Raw genomic sequence first — 20,402 nt, 5'->3', positions numbered from 1 at the left:
TAACCAAAAGCCAGGCAACTATAATGTCCCGATGTTCAAGAGATTTGTAGCAGCCCAAGAATGGGGATGACTTACACTGAAGCCAGACATGTTGATATCAATTTGCGGCTCCCCTTCCTTCTGTCCCTTGGGTGCAATTTGGTTGAGAAGATGGTAGTATGCTCTGGAGTCCTGGAGCAGACCAAAAACGAGGAAGAAGAGAGTCAGCCATTGGTTTGCCTACTGCAAGGCAGAAGACACATACAAGACCATTAAATTAGTTAAAACACTGAGGAGGTATACGTTGCTTTGATACCTTAACAGAGTTATTGAAGTCAGTGAGCTTGCAAAAATAAAAGCAAGGGGAGGGGGAGAGAAAGGAAGGCAAGAGAGCGAAAGAAGGACAGCAGAAATCCAGGAAGCATGAGAGAAAGAGAGAAGAGAAGTAAGGTGGTTAGATGGGAACCAGTGGGAAATAGTTTCAATTCCAAAAACCAGGGAATATTCCCCAGTAGATAATCCAGCTTTTTGGGAGGGGGTGTCTCCTACTCCCAAAGCTACAGCAAGATCTGTAGGAATAATTCATTATCCTCACCCTCAGTAATATTTATATACCACTTAATGTGCAAAATCCTCAAGTGGCTTACATAAAGCAGAGTAAAGTGGTTTTTAAAAATAAAAATGTATGAACATTTAAAACCAAAATTACAAAGAAATACATTGGCAAAAGCAGAGAAGCTACTGATTTAATATTATGTTGAATATCAATAAATGCATCTGTTGAGTCTGGGAATGCCTGCTTCAATAGATGGGTCTTTAGGCTATGTTTAAATCTTGCCAATGTTTCTGCCTCATGAACAGCACACAGAAGGCCGTTTGGCCATTGGCCATGTTGGTTGGGGAAGGCGAGAGCCCCATAAAAGCTAGAGCGCCACAGGTATGCTCCTCCCTAGTTGAAAAGTTTGAAACATGATTTCAAGGGCCCTCAGACCAGGCAGCCTCGGCAAACCCCTCACCTGGAAGAGATGGGCGTGAAATTCTCCCCCACTGTTCTCTGTACAAAGCGAGAACTATGCCTGTAGCCAGATGTTTAAGGTGGGATCATTGCAAGGCAGTCAGAACTTCAGTTGTAGCCCATTTCTTTATTGCTTAGACAAGGCACCCCACTGTCTCCAGCCCCACGGATACCTTGATCTCTGAGCTGAAGTTGTTGATCTTGTGCCACCCAGCATTTTCCAGGTGGAAGTTGGCCCACCTCAAGAGCAGCTCCTCTGGAGACAACTTCATCAGGTCTTCCAAAGTCTCCCCATCTCGGAGCAAGGCAGCCAAGGCTGAAACAAAAGGACGGGGTCATGGATGTTGGAGGGCACCATTGGGAGAGGCTAGGTTTGATTTCGTTCCTCCCAAACGAAGCTATCTTAATTTAAAAGGGGCATAATCACATTTGGTTAAGGGAGGAAGTAAGTTGTCTTAATACTGAATGAGGCCCTTGATCCATCTAGCTCAGTACTGCCTACACTGACTGGCAGAGGCTCTCCAGAGTTTCAAGCAGGGAGTCATTGCCAGCCCTACCTGGAGATGCCATTGGAGATGGAATCTGAGATCTGCTGCATGCAAATCAGGTGCTCTGCCACTGAGCTATGGCCCTTCTCTGGCACTGTTGAGCTATGCTTTCTGTCCCCAACTACAGAATCCAGAGTTCTCCACCTGGATATGTGATAGACTGAATCTGGGACTTTCTGCAAGAAACACAACTTTGACCCTCCACTTATCATAGGGAACTGCCTTATATAGAATCGGACTATATTAGCTCAGTCTCCCCCAAGAGGTTGTGGACTTTCCTTCTTGGAGATTGTTAAGCAGAGGTTGAATGGCCATCAGCCATGGATGCTTTAGTGGTGATCCTTGTGTTGCAGGGAGTTGGACTAGAGGACCCTTGGAGTCCCTACCAATTCTACAATGCTATGATTCTGTGAACTACAACTTCCATCAGCCTCAACAAGCCCAGCCCAGGATGATGAGAGCTGTCCTTCAGCAACATCTAGAGTGTGAAAGGGTCTCCACACCTAGTCTACACTGACTGACAGAGGACCTCCAGGGTTTCAAGCAGGAGGATTTCTCAGTCTCACCTGGGAAGTTTTGGGGACTGCACCTGGATAGCTTAAAACATCTTAGGGATACCCTAACCGTGGCAAAAACCCCAGCATTCTAACCATGGCATCCTACTGGCTTGCTCACTCCCACAAATAGGGGCCAGCCACTTTCCAAAACAGCAGCAGCAGTGATGACAACGAAATGCAAAACTTGGCCTGCTCAAAGGAAAATAAGAGGGTGGCTGGGTCCAGCAGGGACTTTTGCTGGGTAGTTCTTAGTCCGTCATCCGGATGGGAAGAGAGTGCAGCCTTTGGCTTACCTTCATTTCTGCTGAGTTCTATGTCTGCAAACAAGCCAATCTTGATGATCTGCCACAGAAGCCCTAGAACCAGATGTGGCTTCCCTTCCCTCAAATCTTCTGCTCCAATGTTGACCACATGACACCCAATGGCAGAGGCCGAGTTCAAGGCCAAGTTCAGGTTTTCCTGAAGACAGAAGGGGCTCAAGTCAGAAGGGATCCCTTTCATACCGTTATCTCTTGCCTAAGAGCTGTCCCCTCTATGGGTGGTCAGGTGCACTGTATCTAAATTAGTAAAGGGACCCCTGACCCTTAGGTCCAGTCGCGAATGGCCGACTCTGGGGTTGCGGCGCTCATCTCGCTTTATTGGCCAAGGGAGCCGGCGTACAGCTTCCGGGTCATGTGGCCAGCATGACTAAGCCGCTTCTGGTGAACCAGAGCAGCGCACGGAAACGCCGTTTACCTTACTGCTGGAGCGGTACCTATTTATCTACTTGCACTTTGACTTGCTTTCAAACTGCTAGGTTGTCAGGAACTGGGAATGAGCAATGGGAGCTCACCCCATCGTGGGGATTTGAACCGCCGACCTTCTGATTGGCAAGCCCGAGGCTCTGTGGTTTAACCCACAGCGCCACCTGCATCCCTTGTAGCTAAATTACTGAAGCCCAAAATTGCCTGGCTGTTCCTTTACCCACTGCCTTTCCCCACAAAGGGGCTATTTGTGCAGTGGTTCAAATGAAAATGCTAGGCCATTGTTGTTGTTGTTTTTAAAAATCCTTTCTTGTTGATCTTGAACCCTATGCTAGCAAACTGCAGCACAGGAAGCTGCCTTATACAGAGTCAAGCCACTGGGTCCATTTAGTTCAGTGTTGTCTACACTGACTGGCAGAAGCTCTCTGAGGAGTCTTTCTGAGTTTTACCTTGAAGATGCTAGGGACCAAACCTGGGTAACTTCTGTGTGCAAAACAGATGTTCCAGAACTGAGCTATATAGCGTTCCTTAACATTTAATGTTGTTTCATTGAAAGCAACATTAAATACTGCAGTTAAAGCTTTTTTTCTGCCTGTTGAAATAGGTTTTGGGGCCCTGATAAGGAAAAAACAGACACAAATCCAACAGGTGTTGGGGTTTTTTTTGGGGGGGGGTAGGGCTCAAAGCAAAAATTGCTCCCCAAATGCTGTTGCTACAATGCATTTCCATTGAATAAACTTCGAACCCAGTGGTGGTTTTTTCACCTGTTCTTTAACCTATATTAATATTTACAGGCAGCTACTTCGAACCTAGCAGTTTGAAAGCATGTCAAAGTGCAAGTAGATAAATAGGTACCGCTCCGACGGGAAGGTCAACGGCGTTTCCGTGCGCTGCTCTGGTTCGCCAGAAGCGGCTTAGTCCTGCTGGCCACATGACCTGCAAGCTGTATGCTGGCTCCCTCGGCCAATAAAGCGAGATGAGCGCCGCAACCCCAGAGTCGGCCACGACTGGACCTAATGGTCAGGGGTCCCTTTACCTTTTTACTTTTTGCTATAAAGCAAAAGCACAGAACAAGAGGCCCCTTCAATAATTAAAAGCAAAAAAAACCTCACCCCCCTTGGGTCAATGAACAACTCCAGCATTATCTTAACCCACTGGGGAAGTGAGGGAGGAAAGAAAGCCAGTTGGAGGAGGATTCCCTACCTGAATTATGAATGGTGTTAGCTTTTTCTTGTTGATCGCTCTTTCATCAATTGTGTCAGGAACAGAAAGGTTGATCATTTTACTGGTGGAAAGAAGCAGGGGAGAACAAGATTCAAACTGAGATTAGTCAGGGTCTATGCACTCATGTGAGAGGAGGGGGGAATTCTGTGAAAAGGTGCAGGGCATGATTAAACGGTGTTTGCAGAATAACTCCTCTAAATAATATTAGTGCAATATTACTGCAATGTTGCTCAAAGAAGCAAGGAATTTTTAAAAACGAATTCTTCATTAATATATGTGAACTTATAAGCAGCTGTTTTTCTGCCCAAAACAGATCAGTGCAGAGGTTTAATTAAAAAAAAAAAAAAAAAAAAAAAGGTTTCCCCTCCTGTGATCTAAATTATTTTTAGCAAAGTTACCCTTAAAAGCAGGGGTGCAGAGACCTTTTTGCTCCATGTCCTGGATTCTTACCAGGACTGGCCTTGCAAACCAAACTGGGCAGCTGGATGGGGCCACACAACCAGCAGCCACACATCTTTATGATGCCACATGACTGACAGGTGGCTTGTCAAAATCGCTTGTATGAGGCCTGTGAAATGCGTGAGTGAGAAGCCTGGAATTTAAAATGCTGGCTTCTTTCTTGTGCTTCCCATTGATGGCTGCAGGTAGAGGCTGGACAGAGGGGAATACAGTATTAGAATTAGTATCAGTATTTATATCCTGCCTTTCTCCTAAGTTGGGATTCAAGGCAGCTTCCAACAATTGTTAAACGACTTTATAAATACTATGTTATAAAACAAACCAGTTAAAACCAACATTAAAAAAAAACAAACTCAACAGGATGAATTCAGAACCAGCGATTAAAATGCAGTTTGCCCTGACAACATCCCAGAGATCAGAATAGTCTGCACTTCCATTTCAAAAGGTCTGTTTGAATAGGAAGGTCATATAGGCTGCCAGAGGAAGAGTTACCAAGGAGGGAGCTAGGCTAGCCTCTCTTGGGAGGGAATTCCACAATATGGCAGCGACCACACAAATGGCTCTCTCGCATCACCACCAGCGGGACCCTATTCAGACATGAAGCTCCCTGGGTGACCTTAGGCCAGTCCCTGCCTCTCAGCCTAACCTACCTCACAGGGCTGTTGTGTAGATGAAAAGAAGAGCAGGGAGAACTAGGTACGCCACCTTGGGCTCTTTGGAGGAAAGGTAAGGTACAAATGTAATGAAGAAATAATGAACAAACTGCTGCTCTGAAGTTGATGGGATGAAGAGAGGGCGATCAACAAAGGATCTTGGCATCCACGTAGGTTCGTATACAAAGAAAGGATCTTTCGGGTGGACTGGACCCAAGCCATATACTTAAGGCTTAAATCATGTACTTTTAACCAGGGAATAAGGAAAGTGTTAAGGAAACTGGAAAAAAAAACCATGGGGTTTGCTCTCCATGAGTTGGCAGAAATGTTATTTTGCCCGTGTGCAGCTGAGGCATCTTGTGACTGTCTCTGTTGCTGGGCCAACTATCACTAGGCACAGGGCAGAAAAGGACTCAAGCTGCAGTGCTGGGGAGTGCAGGAGAATCTGTGGGAAACGTGGAGATTGTTGGAACAAGCCTGTGAAAATGTGGAAGATGTTCTAAAGGGTTCGTCTGACAGACGTCAGACAACGTGCAAGACCTCTAGACTCAGAACGTCTGAGAACTCTGGAAGTTGCAGAACTTTGTTAGCAACTATATTTTGCCTTTGCCTTGTGGACTCTGCAAGGAATTGGCAAGCAAAGAACCCCTCTGGGCTCAGAAAGAGAAAATTTACTGTAGCAGCTTTAAATAGTGTGTGCATATTTTGTGCATGTGTTTGTGTAGGCCGAGTAAAAGCAATCTCTGCTACACAGTTTTTTTCTTCCTGTGGTGAGCTTAGCCACTTGGCTGAACTTCTATAGCACATACACAAAACCCAACAGGACACCCTAAACCATACACTGTGAACTTTAGACAGGAGGGAAGAACTAACATACAGAGTTACAAGAGTTGGTTTCAACATTGCCACTGGTGCTATATGCTAAGTCAATGGGGAGCAGTCAGTGCTGCAGATGTAGATGAGGGAGACTCAGGTTCAAATCCCCAATTAGCTGTGTCAATCAGTCTTTCTCAGCCTGACCTCCTTTTTTAAAGAATAAAATCATGTGTGCTTTAGTATGTGAGAGTCCACACTTCCACTGGAACACTAACCTCTCCTTGACCTCTCTGAACACTGACCTCTCCTTGAGCTTTTCCATCCCAGCTGGTAACTAAGAACTTGTACCCGAGTTTCCTTATTTCCCTCTCCCTCCAAATTCACTTTCCTTTTGTGCCATTAAATTATACAGACTGATTTTTTTGGTTCATTTTGCTATTTAAAGTTGCAATTGATAAGCTGCTCTGGGGGAGTTTTTTGATTGAAGAGTGGGATAAAAAATCCTTTAAACGAATGGTTAATAATATGTACATCACCCTGAGTTCTCTGAAAACATAATGGAATAAAGACTAAAGAGCAAAAATAAAATAAAATTATTGGAGGGAAGTGTGATACCCATGCGAAGTGTGACAATCTAAAACATCGACAGCAAAGCTAATATAGGAATGTCACTTAACTGGAGATTACAATTTTCCCCTTTCTGCACCTTTCTAATTGCATCCATAACTCCGGAGAACAAAAGCCCTCCAAAGAAAAAACTCACCACAGCACAATCCCATCTGCAACGGCTTTGAAGAGATCGTCTGTATTTGGGTTCATTGGAATGACATGCTTACAGTCCGGATCGTTTTCCAAAGCCTTGTTTATCCAGTTCACAAAGGCATATTTTTCTTCCTCTGAAGAAGAAGGAGACTGTCAAGTTCATTGTATGTTTAGGGTTCACACAGGTGGCAAGCAAAACAAGAGGACTCAGTGCATCATCAGGCACCAGAAAACCCTGGGACAGGCTCCCCCCACCCACATCTAATCACTTTAGATACTGCAGAAGGTGGGGGTTGACCCATAGGAAGTTCGTGGCCTTGGTGTTTGTGTGTTCCACAATGAAACACCAAAAAACACCTGGGGCTCAAGCAATTAACTATAGGCCTCCCACAAATCTGCACAACTTTTAACTGTGTCACATATGCAGAGACCATCTGAACTGTTCAGATAAAACTCCTCCCCAGTGCACCCTATCTTTGATAAGAGAATTATTCACAATAGCAGCTTCCAAGACCCACTAAGGCCGTGGAGATAAATTCAAAGCAGTAACGCTTAATTGCACATTGACTCGGAATACAATTAAATTGATTCATTTAATTAGTTCCACGAAACTGAACTTTGATCCAGTGGTATCTGGGGTCAAATCCCCCATAGTACACCTCCAGCTGATCTTACTGCCCACCAGGGAGCGCTACCAATCACTTTGGGAACCATGACTGCAAATTGAATTCTTGAGTTTTGATCCATTCCACCCTCTGTTTATTTATTTAGTCTTCACGTTTCTACCACAGATCACGGATGGGATGGCTCTCTCTTTCATCCTCACAAAAACACAGGGAGGCAAGCTGGGTCAGGCCAAGAGAGCATGACTGGGTGAAGAAGGCCCAGTGAGATCCCTGGCTCCACCAGGCCTCCTTGGACTCTCACACCCAACAGGGAGTGCATTCCAGTAATAGCTTATGGCAAAGCTGGGGAACCTGGTGGCCTCCAGGTGTTGTTGGACTCCAACTCCCATCAGTCCCAGCCAGCTTGGCCAAGGGTCAGAAGGACAGGAGCTACAGGGCACCACATTGGTTACACCCAACACAGCTGAATGTTGTAAGATTCAGGACAGACAAAAGGAAGTCCTTCTTCACACAGCGCCTTGTTAAACTATGGAACTCCCTCCCACAGGAGGCAGTGATGGCCACCAATCTAGAGAGCTTTAAAAGAGGACCACTCACCATGACAGCGATGATCTGCCTCCACAGTAGGTGGCAATAGCACCCCTAAGTATCTGTTGCCGGGCAATTGTTTAATTGTTGCACTTAGATCCTAGTTTCTCCTCCCAAGGAGCTCAGGGTGGGATACATGGTTCTTCCCCTCCTTATTTAATCACCACAACCACCCTGCGAGGTAGGTTAGGCTGAGAGGCAGGGCCTGGCCCCCAGGGTCACCCAGTGAGCTGCATGGCTGAGTGGGGATTTGAACCCTGGTCTCCAATGTACTAGTCCCAACATGCTAACCGCTACACCACACTGCTATGGTGTGTGACTCCGTGCATCATTTCAGCCAGAGCACATGGGTCCCAGGATGCAGCTGGAGCTAGGGATTTGCATCACCGGCATGGAGGGAATTGAGGTGGTGCCTGAAAATAACTGATGGGTCTTCCTAGGAGTGCCGTCTCTGCACCCAATTTACACCTCAAGGGCACAAAAAAGAGGCAGAGAAAATAAACCTCAGTAGCATAGGATGCAGGAATGTATTTCAACTTAGTCCAAAAGATTATTTCAGGGACTACCTGAGTAGGAGTGCTGGGTGCCTTCGCTGGAGAGCTCAGATGTCCCACCGATAGCGCAGATGCCTTCTTTTCTGTTGATGGCTTTTCTGAAAGTCTTGGCGATGTCACTGCTTTTCACCTCTTGGAAGATCTGCGCAAATAAAACACGAGCAGTCAGTGATAGGCTCTTAGTGACATATGAAGCCTGTAGCTGAGGTGCGCCATGTCAGACTTGAAGCTTGGAGGCTGGTTGTGGTTGTGCGCTTTGCCAAACCCAACCTCAATAATACGGAGTTTCAGCAGGTAGGAAATGGGGATCCAGGTGTATGTGGAGCAAAATGCTCAGTATGAAGGAGACCCAATCCTGGAAAACCCTTAATAGACGTTTCAAACGCTGCAACCACAACCTGGGTTTGCCACCTCAGTGAGAACCAGCTCACAAGACAAACATTTTTGCAGTGTCTTTTCTGTTCAGGATTCCAGCTACACTGGTACCTTTGGATATGAACAGGATCTGTTCTGGAGCCCTTTTCGCAACCTGAAGTAAACGTAAGACACAACTGCGTGTCTACAGGTTGTGTTTCGCCGCTTCCGCACATGCGCGTGATGTCACTTTGAGTGTCTGCACATGAGCCAGCGGCGAAACCCAGAAGTAACACGCTCCATCACTTCCGGGTCGCCATGGAGCGCAACCCGAAGCTACTTCAACCCAAGGTATGACTGTACTCCATTTTAGTGCACTTGGCACATGGTTTATGATACCCCATCCATCAAACAAACAAACAAACAAACAGTGAGCATTTCATGACCACTGAACAAAGTGTGCATTGGGCTGTTTTTTTGAGTCTTCCCACCCCCCCACCCACAAGGGTCCCACCCCTAAATATTTCATGGTACTTCTACAAACTTTGGAGCTTCCACAAACTAGCGCAGTTGGTAGAGAATGAGACTCTTATCTGGGGTCAAGTCCCACAACAGGCAAAATATTCCTACATTGCAGGGGATAGACTAGATGACCCACACAGCCCCTTCCAACAATAATTCTATGATTCTATACAACTTGCTGATAGTACTCTCTTATGCCTGGGTGGTCCTGTCTTGGCACTTGGAGAACTGAGATCAGGACTGGAGAACCAGCAGCCTCCCAGATGTTGCTAGATTCTAGCTCCCATCAGCCAGGGCCAGAACAGAAAAACATCAGGGATGGGGAGTGGGAACAGTAATTCAGCAACATGTGGTGGGCTGCAAATTCACCTCTCCTGAAAGATATGATGACACAAGTCTTCTGCGCTTGTTGGTGCAGCTCCAAAGCACAGCAGGTAAGCACCTCGCATGCTATTAGATCAGAATCAACTAGAACACCTAAAGGAGTCAAAGGGCTGGAGGAAGTCTGGGGATAGCAGAGTCCCCGACTGCCAAAATACCTCACCACAAACTGCTTTTGAGATTCCCTCAGGTTTTCCCAAGTGGTCTTGGGGGTGGACGGCATTGTTGTTTGGGAAAGAGAAGCCCAGAGGTTTCAAGGCCTTTAAGAAGTGGAATAAAATTCTTAAACCTTGCCAAATTTCAGATCAGTCCATTCAGCTCTGCTGTGTGTGGCACAATGCCCCCTCACCATCACAGATAAAAGGCTGGCTGCCTTGCAACAGAGGCAGGCACCGAGGTTCTAGGACTGGAAGAGACACGGAGGACTAGCAGGAGGGAGTTTTTTTAGATACTTACGTAAACGAACTCTTCAAAGCTGATCTTCCCATCTTTGTTCTTGTCCCCATCTATCATCAGTTTCTGGATGATCTCCCTCACTTTGTATCCAGGAAGGGGAAGGTTGGCTTCTTTGAAGAGTTCGTGCAACTCATAATCACAGATGAATCCATTGCTGTTGAGATCTTTAATGCAAAAGAAAAAAACACAAGGCTTGTGAGAAAAAATTTGTGGAGTTTTATTGTTTGATATTAGGTTGTTCTAAGCTGCTTCTAAGTCACAAAATATAGATTCATTCATTCATTCATTCATTTGCTTGCTTGCTTGCTTACTGAATTTGTATTCTGCCCTTGCTCTCAAATGAGCCCACAACACCCACATTTATTTAATTAGGTATTTATTTAAAAAAACATTCTTAAACAGTTAAAACATTCTAAAAACAGTTATCATACAATGATCTTGGGGTTGCCAGGAACTGTATTTCTTAGCCATCAAATGCCTGGGTAAACAGGAAAGTTTTCAAATGACTCCTGGGAGTTCATAATGATGATGACAGGGGCACCCCACTAAGGAGTGCATCCCATACAATGGGGAAAGCAGGTGTACATACTCATATATAAGCATGCATTTGTAGCCTGTGCTTCACCATGTGGTCCCAGGGAGAGGCTACATATGGCTCAACGCAGAAAGGAAACCAAGTAATACATAAACACTATGAAATCGAATAAACAGCAAACACAAACCAAAGCAACATTGCAATAGGAGGGACAGCCTGATCTTATCTTCCATCTCCCCAAAAGGTGCTTCTTGACCTGACTTCCAAAGCACATCCCATGCTGAGGCCGCAGGCTCCTTAGAAAAGGAAGGCAATTTGCAGCTTGGGGAGTGCCGCAGAGATGCCCCTCTCATGCCCCCACCCCCATGAATCTCACGAGGGCGCCATTAAAGCAGTAGCAAGGCTTCCATTGCAGATCTCAAGACCAACCCAGGTCTACTTGGAAGGAAACACTGCTTCTGCTATGTTGGGTTAATGTTGCGGGGAAAATACAGGACAATGCTGGATCACAACCTCATGTGCTTTTAATTCTGTTGGGAGCCGCCCAGATCGTGGGGGGGGGGGGGGGTTAAATAACAAATTATTATTATTATTATTATTATTATTATTATTATTATTATTAAATACATTTTCAATAAATATATCCATCTTTTTATGATCATTTAAATAGCACTGGTTCCTTTCAGTTCAGACTTTGGGCTCTGTTCTGTATATTATCTGGCTGCTTGGCTAAGATCACCCACTAGGAGGCAGCACAAACAAACCTGGCACACAGAGACACCACGCTGGAGAGAGTTTGGGATCCAGTTTGCTGCTCCCAGAGCAGAGGCACCCACTCCTGACACCCAGATGCATAATTCATGGTGCTGTAAGCCATAATAGACACTCACCGACTTTGGCAAAGGCCTCCCTGAGTTCCTCTAGCTCATCTTTGGATATCTGTGTAGTGCTGGCCATTTTCATGCATTAAAACAAGCACCTGCAAGGGAAATAGAGAGGGGAGGTGGAAGAGAAGCAGGAACACTAAATAAAATCAGGAGCACCAGTCTAGTTTTGAAATCCCTCCTTTCCCAACAGACTGCAACAGAAAATGGGCTGCTGTGTCTGCTACTCTTCCAGTGGGATTTCTCCAGGCATGAGAGAGCAGTGTGCTAGCTAAACCATTAATGCTATCAATATCTAACCATCCCCGTTTACTTTTGAGAACAGGGCACACTGTGGCTGCCTGTTAAACCAAAGAATTCGCTCCCGCCAGAAGAAGCGCCGAAGGCCATCAACTTGGATGGCTCTAAAAGACTTATAGACAAATTCTCCTGCTCTGGAAGGCAAGACTCGAACCAATGGCTTCAAGTTACAAGAAAGGACATTCCAGGAAGAACTTTCCGACAGTAAGAGCTGTTAGACCATGGAAGAGACTCCCTCGGAGGGTGGTGGCCTCTCCTTCCTTGGAGGTTTTTAAGCAGAGGTTGGATGGCAACTTGTCATGGATGCTTTAGCTGAGATTCCAGCACTGCAGGAAGGCTGGGCTAGAACTCTACAGTTCTGTGATTCTAAAATTCTATGAGTATCTCAACAAGGTTAGTAAGAGAGAAAGTGTAAATCAAACACAATTATACCGAAGAAGAAAGTGGATATTATAGAAAACATGGAGGGGTCGAAAAATAAAAAGGCAAGATTATTATAGCTATTCCAATAAAGGACACTGAAGATATTGCTTCTGTTCCCAATAATTAAATTTTACTCAACAAAGTGTTTAGATTTATGGTCTCCTATTCTTACTACAAAATAAAAGGGATTCTCAATGAACATGCTGTTCTGTTATCTGCCTTAATTAAACTCTGCCATGTTTACTGTCATTATGGTGCTGGAGGAGACTCTTGAGAGTCCCATGGACTGCAAGAAGATCAAACCTCTCCCTTCTTAAGGAAATCAGCCCTGAGTGCTCACTGGAAGGACAGATCCTGAAGCTGAGGCTCCAATACTTTGGCCACCTCATGAGAAGAGAAGACTTCCTGGAAAAGACCCTGATGTTGGGAAAGATGGAGGGCACAAGGAGAAGGGGACGACAGAGGACGAGATGGTTGGGCAGTGTTCTCGAAGCTACCAGCATGAGTTTGACCAAACTGTGGGAGGCATGGAAGACAGGAATGCCTGGCGTGCTCTGGTCCAGGGGGTCACGAAGAGGCAGACACGACTAAACGACTAAACAACAACAGCAACAACAACAACAACATGTTTTCTGTCTACAACCCCTCCCCACAACTTGGCATTCTCCAGACATTTTGGACTATAAATCCCACCATCCTGAAACATCTGGAGGGCAACAGGTTGGGGAAGGCTGGTGTATATATCCCATCCCAGATTCTTATTATCCAAGTCAATCAACAAGCAGACCTGAAATCTCCTAATTTGGCTTGGAGAAGATCTCACAAGCTCATGGGTTTTGCAAAGGAACGATGCTGTACCCTGAATAGTATCAAGGAGGAAGCTTTTCAGGTGCCTCCAAGCCTCAATGTATTGCATTAATACTGCCAGCCACGATGCTTCCATGTGTGATTTATTCGCAGTCTGGTTTTGGGGAGAGTGTTTCCTCAAGGCTCACGTAGAACCAAAGTTTTGGCTTATTATCACTGACTACATGCTGGGTAGCTTCTTTACTCTTAACTGGTTTAGGTGTCATGGCTTCTGGTCACCCAGGACGGAAATGTTTAAAACAAAACTTGCAAATCAATGGTTCTCAAACTTTTTTACGCCACCACATCCTTGGTTCCATAAACTCCTCCCCAAGTGCTCACTGCCCTATCTTATAAAAAGCATTATTCAAAACAGCGTTTTCCACTAAGGCCGTGATAATAACACCGTAAAATTCCAAGTGATGGCAATTAACTGTGCAGTGCTCAGTGGGGTTATAATTCTTTGATTATGGTGCAGAACAAGTTATACACAGTGTGCATATTCTTGGAAATGTAACAAATAAGTAAGTAAGTTGGGGTGGGGAACCCGCTTCAGCTGAAGGGCTGCATTTCCTTTGGGGCAACTTCCCAAAGGTCACAGGACAATGGTGGGAGGGGCTAGAGGGAAAATTTGGCAGATTTACCTGTGCACAGGAGGGTACTTTCTACACAGCCAGGTGAGCAGAGGCATGATCAGAGTTCAAGGCCATATTTCCAACCAGGCAAAAGCACTCAAGGAGAGTACATAGCAAAGGGCAATGAAGGGCTGTGGTCTGGGGAAGAATCTCAAGGGCCAAAGAGAGGGTCACATTTGTGCCCTGGCCCGGGGGCTCCCCACTCCTCAATTTAATAATAATAAAAAAGGATTGTGTGTTTTCAGGTGAATATGGGCTGCCAGGTACCACTCAGAAAAGAGTGCGCTGTGAAATGAATCAAAGCAGAGTGTTTTGTTGTGTGGCTAAAGGTGGCCACCTGCCAGGATCCTTTCTTTGAACTGGCACCAATGAACATTCCCCCTGCCTCTGTTTGCAGAGCGTCTCAATAGGCCCCACTTGCTGTTCCAAGCTAGAGGCTTCAGCATGTGCTTCCAGGCGATAGAGATGTCTGGAGGCCCTGTTTGTCTGGGGTTGCAAACATTTGCTGAGGTTTGGTGCTTTGTTGTTGTTTGTTTATTCTGTGTGCTTAAGAATCCATTTTCACAAGGGTTGTGGGGCAGAAGGCAGAAAACAAGAAAAGGTTAAATAAACATGGCACTCTCAGTGCCCCTTTCCAGCCCAATAATTATATATGCCATGTCCTGTGTCACACATGGCACCAGGTGCGACAGAGGTAAAACCCTGTCTGAGCCCCAAGGAGGTTGCCTGCCACCGCCAATCTGCTGGTCAGCGATGCCTTCAAAACCCCAAGAAAAACACTCTGTGAGCTTAAAAGCAGCTTCTGAAGACCCAAAATACTGGCTAATTGTGGGATCTGGAGAAGCAGCATCTTGAGCAGCGCTGGGCTACTGGCAGGTGGGTGGCTCCAACCACCTGCCAGACTTGGCCCACAAGTGGTGGAGGGTGGGAATGTCCTGGTCCACTGGTCAGATGCAGTTTCCCTACCTCTGATATTTGGGGCGACCTTTCTTTACTTCCTGCCCAGAGTCTGGCTGCTGCCATTGAGCGCCAGGAAGCAATTCTCTACCCCATCCAGCCCCAGATCACCGCAGGTGACCAGGGTAGGTAAAACATGGTGGGCATCGCATGAAGCTTGGCTCATGTGCTTCAGGAATCCATCACTGTGAGGCACCGTGGCCTGAATGCAGTCTGCAATCTCTCCTGCTCTCAGTTTGTGCCAAACACATGGCATGGATGAGCTGGTTAGAGGGACACCTGCCTTGGTGCTGAGGTGGTGGAAGCAGCCTTGAATTTATTAACCTTCTGACCCAGGGCTTGCCCATCTTTTATGGCCAGGTGGCACATCTGCAAATCAAAAAAACTCTGAAGGGCACAGAAAACACAGGGCCCAGGCAGGGTCTCTGTTGGTGCAGGTGCACCTCTGGGTACCATGCTAGCAAACCTCATTCCAGCCCTTAAAAGGTAAAGGTACCCCTGCCGGTACGGGCCAGTCTTGACAGACTCTAGGGTTGTGCGCTCATCTCACTCTAGAGGCCAGGAGCCAGCGCTGTCCGCAGACACTTCCGGGTCACGTGAGCAGCGTGACGATGCTGCTCTGTCAAACCGGCACCAGAGCAGCACACGGAAACGCCGTTTACCTTCCCGCTATAAAGCGGTACCTATTTATCTACTTGCACTTAGGGGTGCTTTCGAACCCTAGGTGTGCAGGAGCTGGGACCGAACGATGGGAGCTCACCCCGCCGCGGGGATTCGAACCTCCAACCATGCGATCGGCAAGTCCTAGGAGCTGAGGTTTTACTCACAGCGCCACCTGCGTCCCATTCCAGCCCTTACTATTCCTATATATATATTTTAAAGCCTGATGCTCAGTTTAGGATCTGTCAAGAAAGAAGGAGTGGAACAAAACACTCCCTCTTCCCCCTGTTTGCTTAACAAAAGCTTTTATTCTGCTAAGCTTTGCAGTTTTCACCTTTTGCAATCAGGACACACTGAGCTCTGCACTGGGAACACACAGAGGTCAGCTGAATAGAACAAGGCCAGCCTGCTTGCCTGTCCATCACCGTAATTCCATAAAAGCAAAGGGGAGGGAGCATAAGGCTACTAGTGACTACTAGCCACAATGGCTGTGTTCCACTCCCGCTGCTGAAGGCACAGAAGTTGGGGAGGGGGCTGGTGCACTGGGGTCCTGCTTCCCACAGGCACCTGGGTGGCCACTGTCAGAAAGGGTGCCAGAATGGGTGGACTCTTCTTAAGTTCTCACCTCCCACCAAGCAGGCAATGGCCTTCCAAATGATCTTGGGCAGGGTTTCCCAAACTTGGGTCTTTGTTGGACTACAACTCCCATCACCCCTAGCTAGCAGGATCAGTGGTCAGGGATGATGTGAACTATAGTCCAAAAACAGCAAGTTTGGGAGACACTGGTCTCCACTGATTGGCAGCAGATCTGCAAGGTTTCAGGCAGGGTTCTCTTCCAGCCCTACCTGGAGATGCCATTGGAGACTGAATGTGGGACCTTCTGCATGCAAGGCAGACCCTCTGCCCCTGAGCTGCAGCCCTTCCCCAGCTCCAGCTTATGTGGTTTATGAGGAAAGGCATTTGGGGTTTTTTACTTAAGAGAAAAGGCAAGTTTAAGAGGGGATGTGATAGCAGCACATAAAAATTATGCATGGAACGGAGATAGTGGATAGAGAAAAGTTGTTCTCTCTCTCCCTTATACTAGGACTTGTTGACATCCAAGGAAGCTGCATGTTTGAAGATTCAGGACAGATGTGAAAAGGGTACTTTTCCATGCTGTTCAAAGTTCAAAGACTGTGGAACTCACACCCACAAGAGACTGCTATGGCCACCGCCTTGGATAGTTCTAAAAGAGGATTAGTCCAATTCATAGAGGATAAAGCTCTCAATGGCTAATAACCCTGACCTATACGTTCCACCTCCATGCTTCTGAATACCAGTTGCTGGGAATCACAAGTGAGGAGAGCACTGTTGCACTCTGTCCTTCTTGACAGCTTCCAAAGGCAACTGAGAACAGAGTGCTGGACAAGGCGGGCCATTGGCCTGATCCAGCAGGTTCTTCTACAGTTCCTTTCTCCTCCAATGATGACTGGAATAGACAGCTGCTTCTGTGCAATCACACACACAAAAGTTGCCTCAGTTCTTCCAGCTCAAGCCAAAACCCAGTCAGAAAGGGATTTTCCCCATGCATACAGGATCTTTGGGGATTTCCTGGCATCAATGGAGAAGTGGTTCAAAATATACACACATATATAAAATACACAGGATGCGGGTGGCGCTGTGATCCAAACCACTGAGCATAGGGCTTGCTGATCAGAAGGTCAGCGGTTTGAATCCCCGCAACGGGGTGAGCTCCTGTTGTTCGGTCCCAGCTCCTTGCTCACCTAGCAGTTCAAAAGCATGTCAAAGTGCAAGTAGATAAATAGGTTCTGCTCCTGTGGGAAGGTAAATGGCGTTTCTGTGTGCTGCTCCGGTTCGCCAGAAACGGCTTAGTCATGCTGGCTGCATGACCCGGAAGCTGCCTGCGGACAAACGTTGGCTCCCTCGGCCAGTAAAGCGAGATGAGCACTGTGACCCCAGAGTCGTCCACGACTGGACTTAACTGTCAGGGGTCCCTTTACCTTTATATAATACACACATACACACACAGTGATGTAGTGAAGGCAAATTACTACACAATAGTTGCAAGAGGAAAAGAAAAAGGGAATGATAAAGTGTTTTCCATATTCTGCCACTCCTCACTCTCCAGCACTGTGCAAAGGCTGAGAGCACCTGCCTACATGCAACAGAACAGCCATGCAACAACAACAACAAAACCTGAACATCAGCCAACCTTGGCTGGCTCAAATTCAGATGCGTAACAGTCCTGACCAAGTGTCTGCTGGTCTGGATGCATCAATTCACCTTGGGGACTGGCTGTTTTAAGTCCACACACCATTTAAACTGACTAATGGAAGTGAATGAGTCAATAGCCGAGGTTTTATTTCACCAGCTGCTAAAAGCCTGAGGAACACACCCACAGTTTAAACACAGGTTAAGGAGCAGCACCCAGGGGGAGGGACTGGAGAAGGTGGGGAGAAACTGCAGGTGAGCAGAGCACAGGAAGACTTCAGCCGCAACTGGAACCGGCGTTCCCATTTGCTGGTGTGAAGAGATCGTTGTGAGCAAGCCTCACTGGCTGATGCAGCTCTCATGTCTCAACAGGCCAACCACACAATGCTACTAGTGTGAGCTAGAGTTACTTCTGGTGCACCCTTGTTTACACCCATGTTGGGAAATGAAAGCAACCTTTATCAGGGAAAAGCAAGAGGGGGAAAACTGGAAAGGCAAGCCCCAGCACGTGGTTCAGTTAGAATGTCAAGACTAAGAAAGAAAAAAGGGCCCTGCTGGATTCAAGTCAATGACCCATCTAGTCCAGCATCCTGCTCTCACAGGGGCCAACCAGATGCCCCAAAGGGAAGAAGCCCACAAGCAGGATTGGCACACAAGAGCCCTCTCCTCACCTGTGTTTTCTGGCAACTGGTGTTCCGAAGCATGGCCTGCCTCCAACAGTGAAGGCAGCCCATCAGTCCTCATGCCTAATTCATAGCCCCATTTTCCATGAATTTGAACCCAGCCATACAGTTTCTGAGTTTCTCTAAGCAGGATTTGTTGTGAGGATGCAGAATGTGAGGTGGGAGGAAGAAAAGCAGGCATTGTCATGGCCTCTTCCTCCTCCTTGGAGAACCGCTGTGATAAATATACAAATAAGTTAAAGCACCACATGGTTCGCCTTACCTATATATTGTCTTGCGTGGGGGGCGGTCGCCCTCTGAGCCAGGAACACAGTAAAATCACAGCAGACACCAAGTGGAAATCACTGCTGTTGGCTTTTCAAGTCCTGTTGGGGGACAGAAAGAGGGGCAGGGTGGAGAGAAAGATGCATGCAATGGTTAGTAATGCTTCGTTGACTCTATTAAACACGGAGAGAGCGAGGTCAGCTCCTGTTTCTGAAAGCAGAGAGCACTAATAAAACCACTTCTGCTGTTTTAAAATGGAAGAAAAGGGGCTCTGGAGGAGTCGTCCCCCCACCCAGAGGCGCCACAGAAGCCTGCTTGGAGGATGCAGCAATTGGGATGTGGGTTCAAGGGTCAGTTTTCAGCTCTAGGCAGGGCAGAATAGAGTTTTATGAGCCACCGAGCCCTTTTCTGAAGCCTGTTTGAGAGAGAAACTCAACTTCCACATGGTAGAGGATTACTATGCAGGAAGCAGCAGCAAAGTCGATAGGGGAGAGCCCCTAAGCATCCTGTATTCATCCATCGCATGCAGACCACAGAGAGTATCATTGGTGCAACAAAGCATTGGCTCCTCTCAGTTGCAAGTCCCACAAATCTTGTGTCACAGGGAAGCTCCCAGTTGATGCAGGGGCTCTTCATTTACATGTGAGCACAGGAAAGTCCCCAAACCTTTCTGGCTGTGATGGAATCATTCCAACTTCCCTTTCCGCTACTTTATTGGCTTATTTCTCAAAATTTACATATACTGCTCAGTTGTAACCTCAAAACATTTTGTGAAAGGTAAACCACCATATATATATATATATATATATATATATATATATATATATATAAAATCAATTAAGGAAACATTTTAAAACAACATTTTGCAACATTCAAAAATAATTAAAATAAAAGCTAAAAACCAGCTTAAAACAAATGTCAGATTTCTACATGCCTTGATGGGCTCACCTAAACAATTCTCACGAGTGGTTTAACAACCAACCCTTCTTCACAGGAAACTTTGGAAACCGTAGCTCTAGAAGGGGAATAGAAGTCTCCTAACAATTCTCAGTACCCTTCACAAACTGGACTTCCCAGGATTCTCTGGGGGAAGCCATATTCATTTAAACTAGAGTGACAGGGTGTTGCTTTAAAAGTTTGGTGGGAATGCAGCTGAATATTTCCTCTCGGGAAGCAAAAGTTAATGTGTGAAGGAGACATCAGATGGGAAAGATCCTCTATTCATGGGGCTGCCTCCTACCACCCATCCCAATAAGCTCAGTAAGAGGAGAGGAGGGTGTTTTCAGATTAAATATCTCCTCCTCTTTTTTTGCCATCGTTCCTTCAAAGCCTGAAGGATTAATTTACTTCCTTGTTTATCAAATTCCTTCCGTGCCAGAGGCTCTGTTTGTTGCTGAAAGATAATTCTGAAGTTAACTGGCTACAGTGTTCCTTAAAACTTATTTAAAGAGAGAAGAGATCTTGCAGGACAAGATTGCAGGGGTGGAGAGCAGATGAAAGGGTCCTTCAACCTTCTAACTTAGTGGTTCCCAAAGCAATGCCCCCCAGGGGGAGCAGGAAGGGGGAATTACCTAGGGGAGGCAAGTGGGCAGCAGAGGGGGGGCTGCAGGTGTCAATGACTATCAGATTTTGAAAAGCTGGTGTCGCTGGATCATATCTGCTGAATTAATTAAATGAAATAGTTTTGATTGGATTCTGAATCAATGTGCGATTAATTGTTACTGTTTTGGCTTTTCTGTTTTCCTCTTGCACTTAGCAGGTTGTGCA

At 46.4% G+C, this 20,402-nt stretch overlaps 1 protein-coding gene across 4 annotated transcripts in view; it reads right to left on the bottom strand.

Moving 5' to 3' along the window:
* The window catches only part of PLS3 (plastin 3), a 66,820-nt gene that overhangs the window by 10,609 nt on the left and 35,809 nt on the right, over nucleotides 1–20,402 (bottom strand). For all 4 annotated transcript variants that reach the window (XM_080990362.1, XM_080990363.1, XM_080990365.1 and 1 more), the window contains 9 exons: nucleotides 18,634–18,736; nucleotides 11,663–11,751; nucleotides 10,238–10,401; nucleotides 8,537–8,666; nucleotides 6,758–6,890; nucleotides 4,046–4,127; nucleotides 2,393–2,558; nucleotides 1,168–1,310; nucleotides 76–171 (listed from right to left, as the gene is read on the bottom strand). In XM_080990362.1, the coding sequence (XP_080846488.1) occupies nucleotides 76–171; nucleotides 1,168–1,310; nucleotides 2,393–2,558; nucleotides 4,046–4,127; nucleotides 6,758–6,890; nucleotides 8,537–8,666; nucleotides 10,238–10,401; nucleotides 11,663–11,735 (987 nt within the window). In that variant the 5' untranslated portion in view covers nucleotides 11,736–11,751; nucleotides 18,634–18,736. The remainder of the gene's footprint in view (nucleotides 1–75; nucleotides 172–1,167; nucleotides 1,311–2,392; nucleotides 2,559–4,045; nucleotides 4,128–6,757; nucleotides 6,891–8,536; nucleotides 8,667–10,237; nucleotides 10,402–11,662; nucleotides 11,752–18,633; nucleotides 18,737–20,402) is intronic.

Source organism: Podarcis pityusensis (genome assembly GCF_964106645.2).
Source record: "Podarcis pityusensis genome assembly, chromosome: Z".
Lineage (NCBI taxonomy): Eukaryota > Metazoa > Chordata > Lepidosauria > Squamata > Lacertidae > Podarcis > Podarcis pityusensis.
This window is presented reverse-complemented; position numbering and strand designations above follow the sequence as displayed.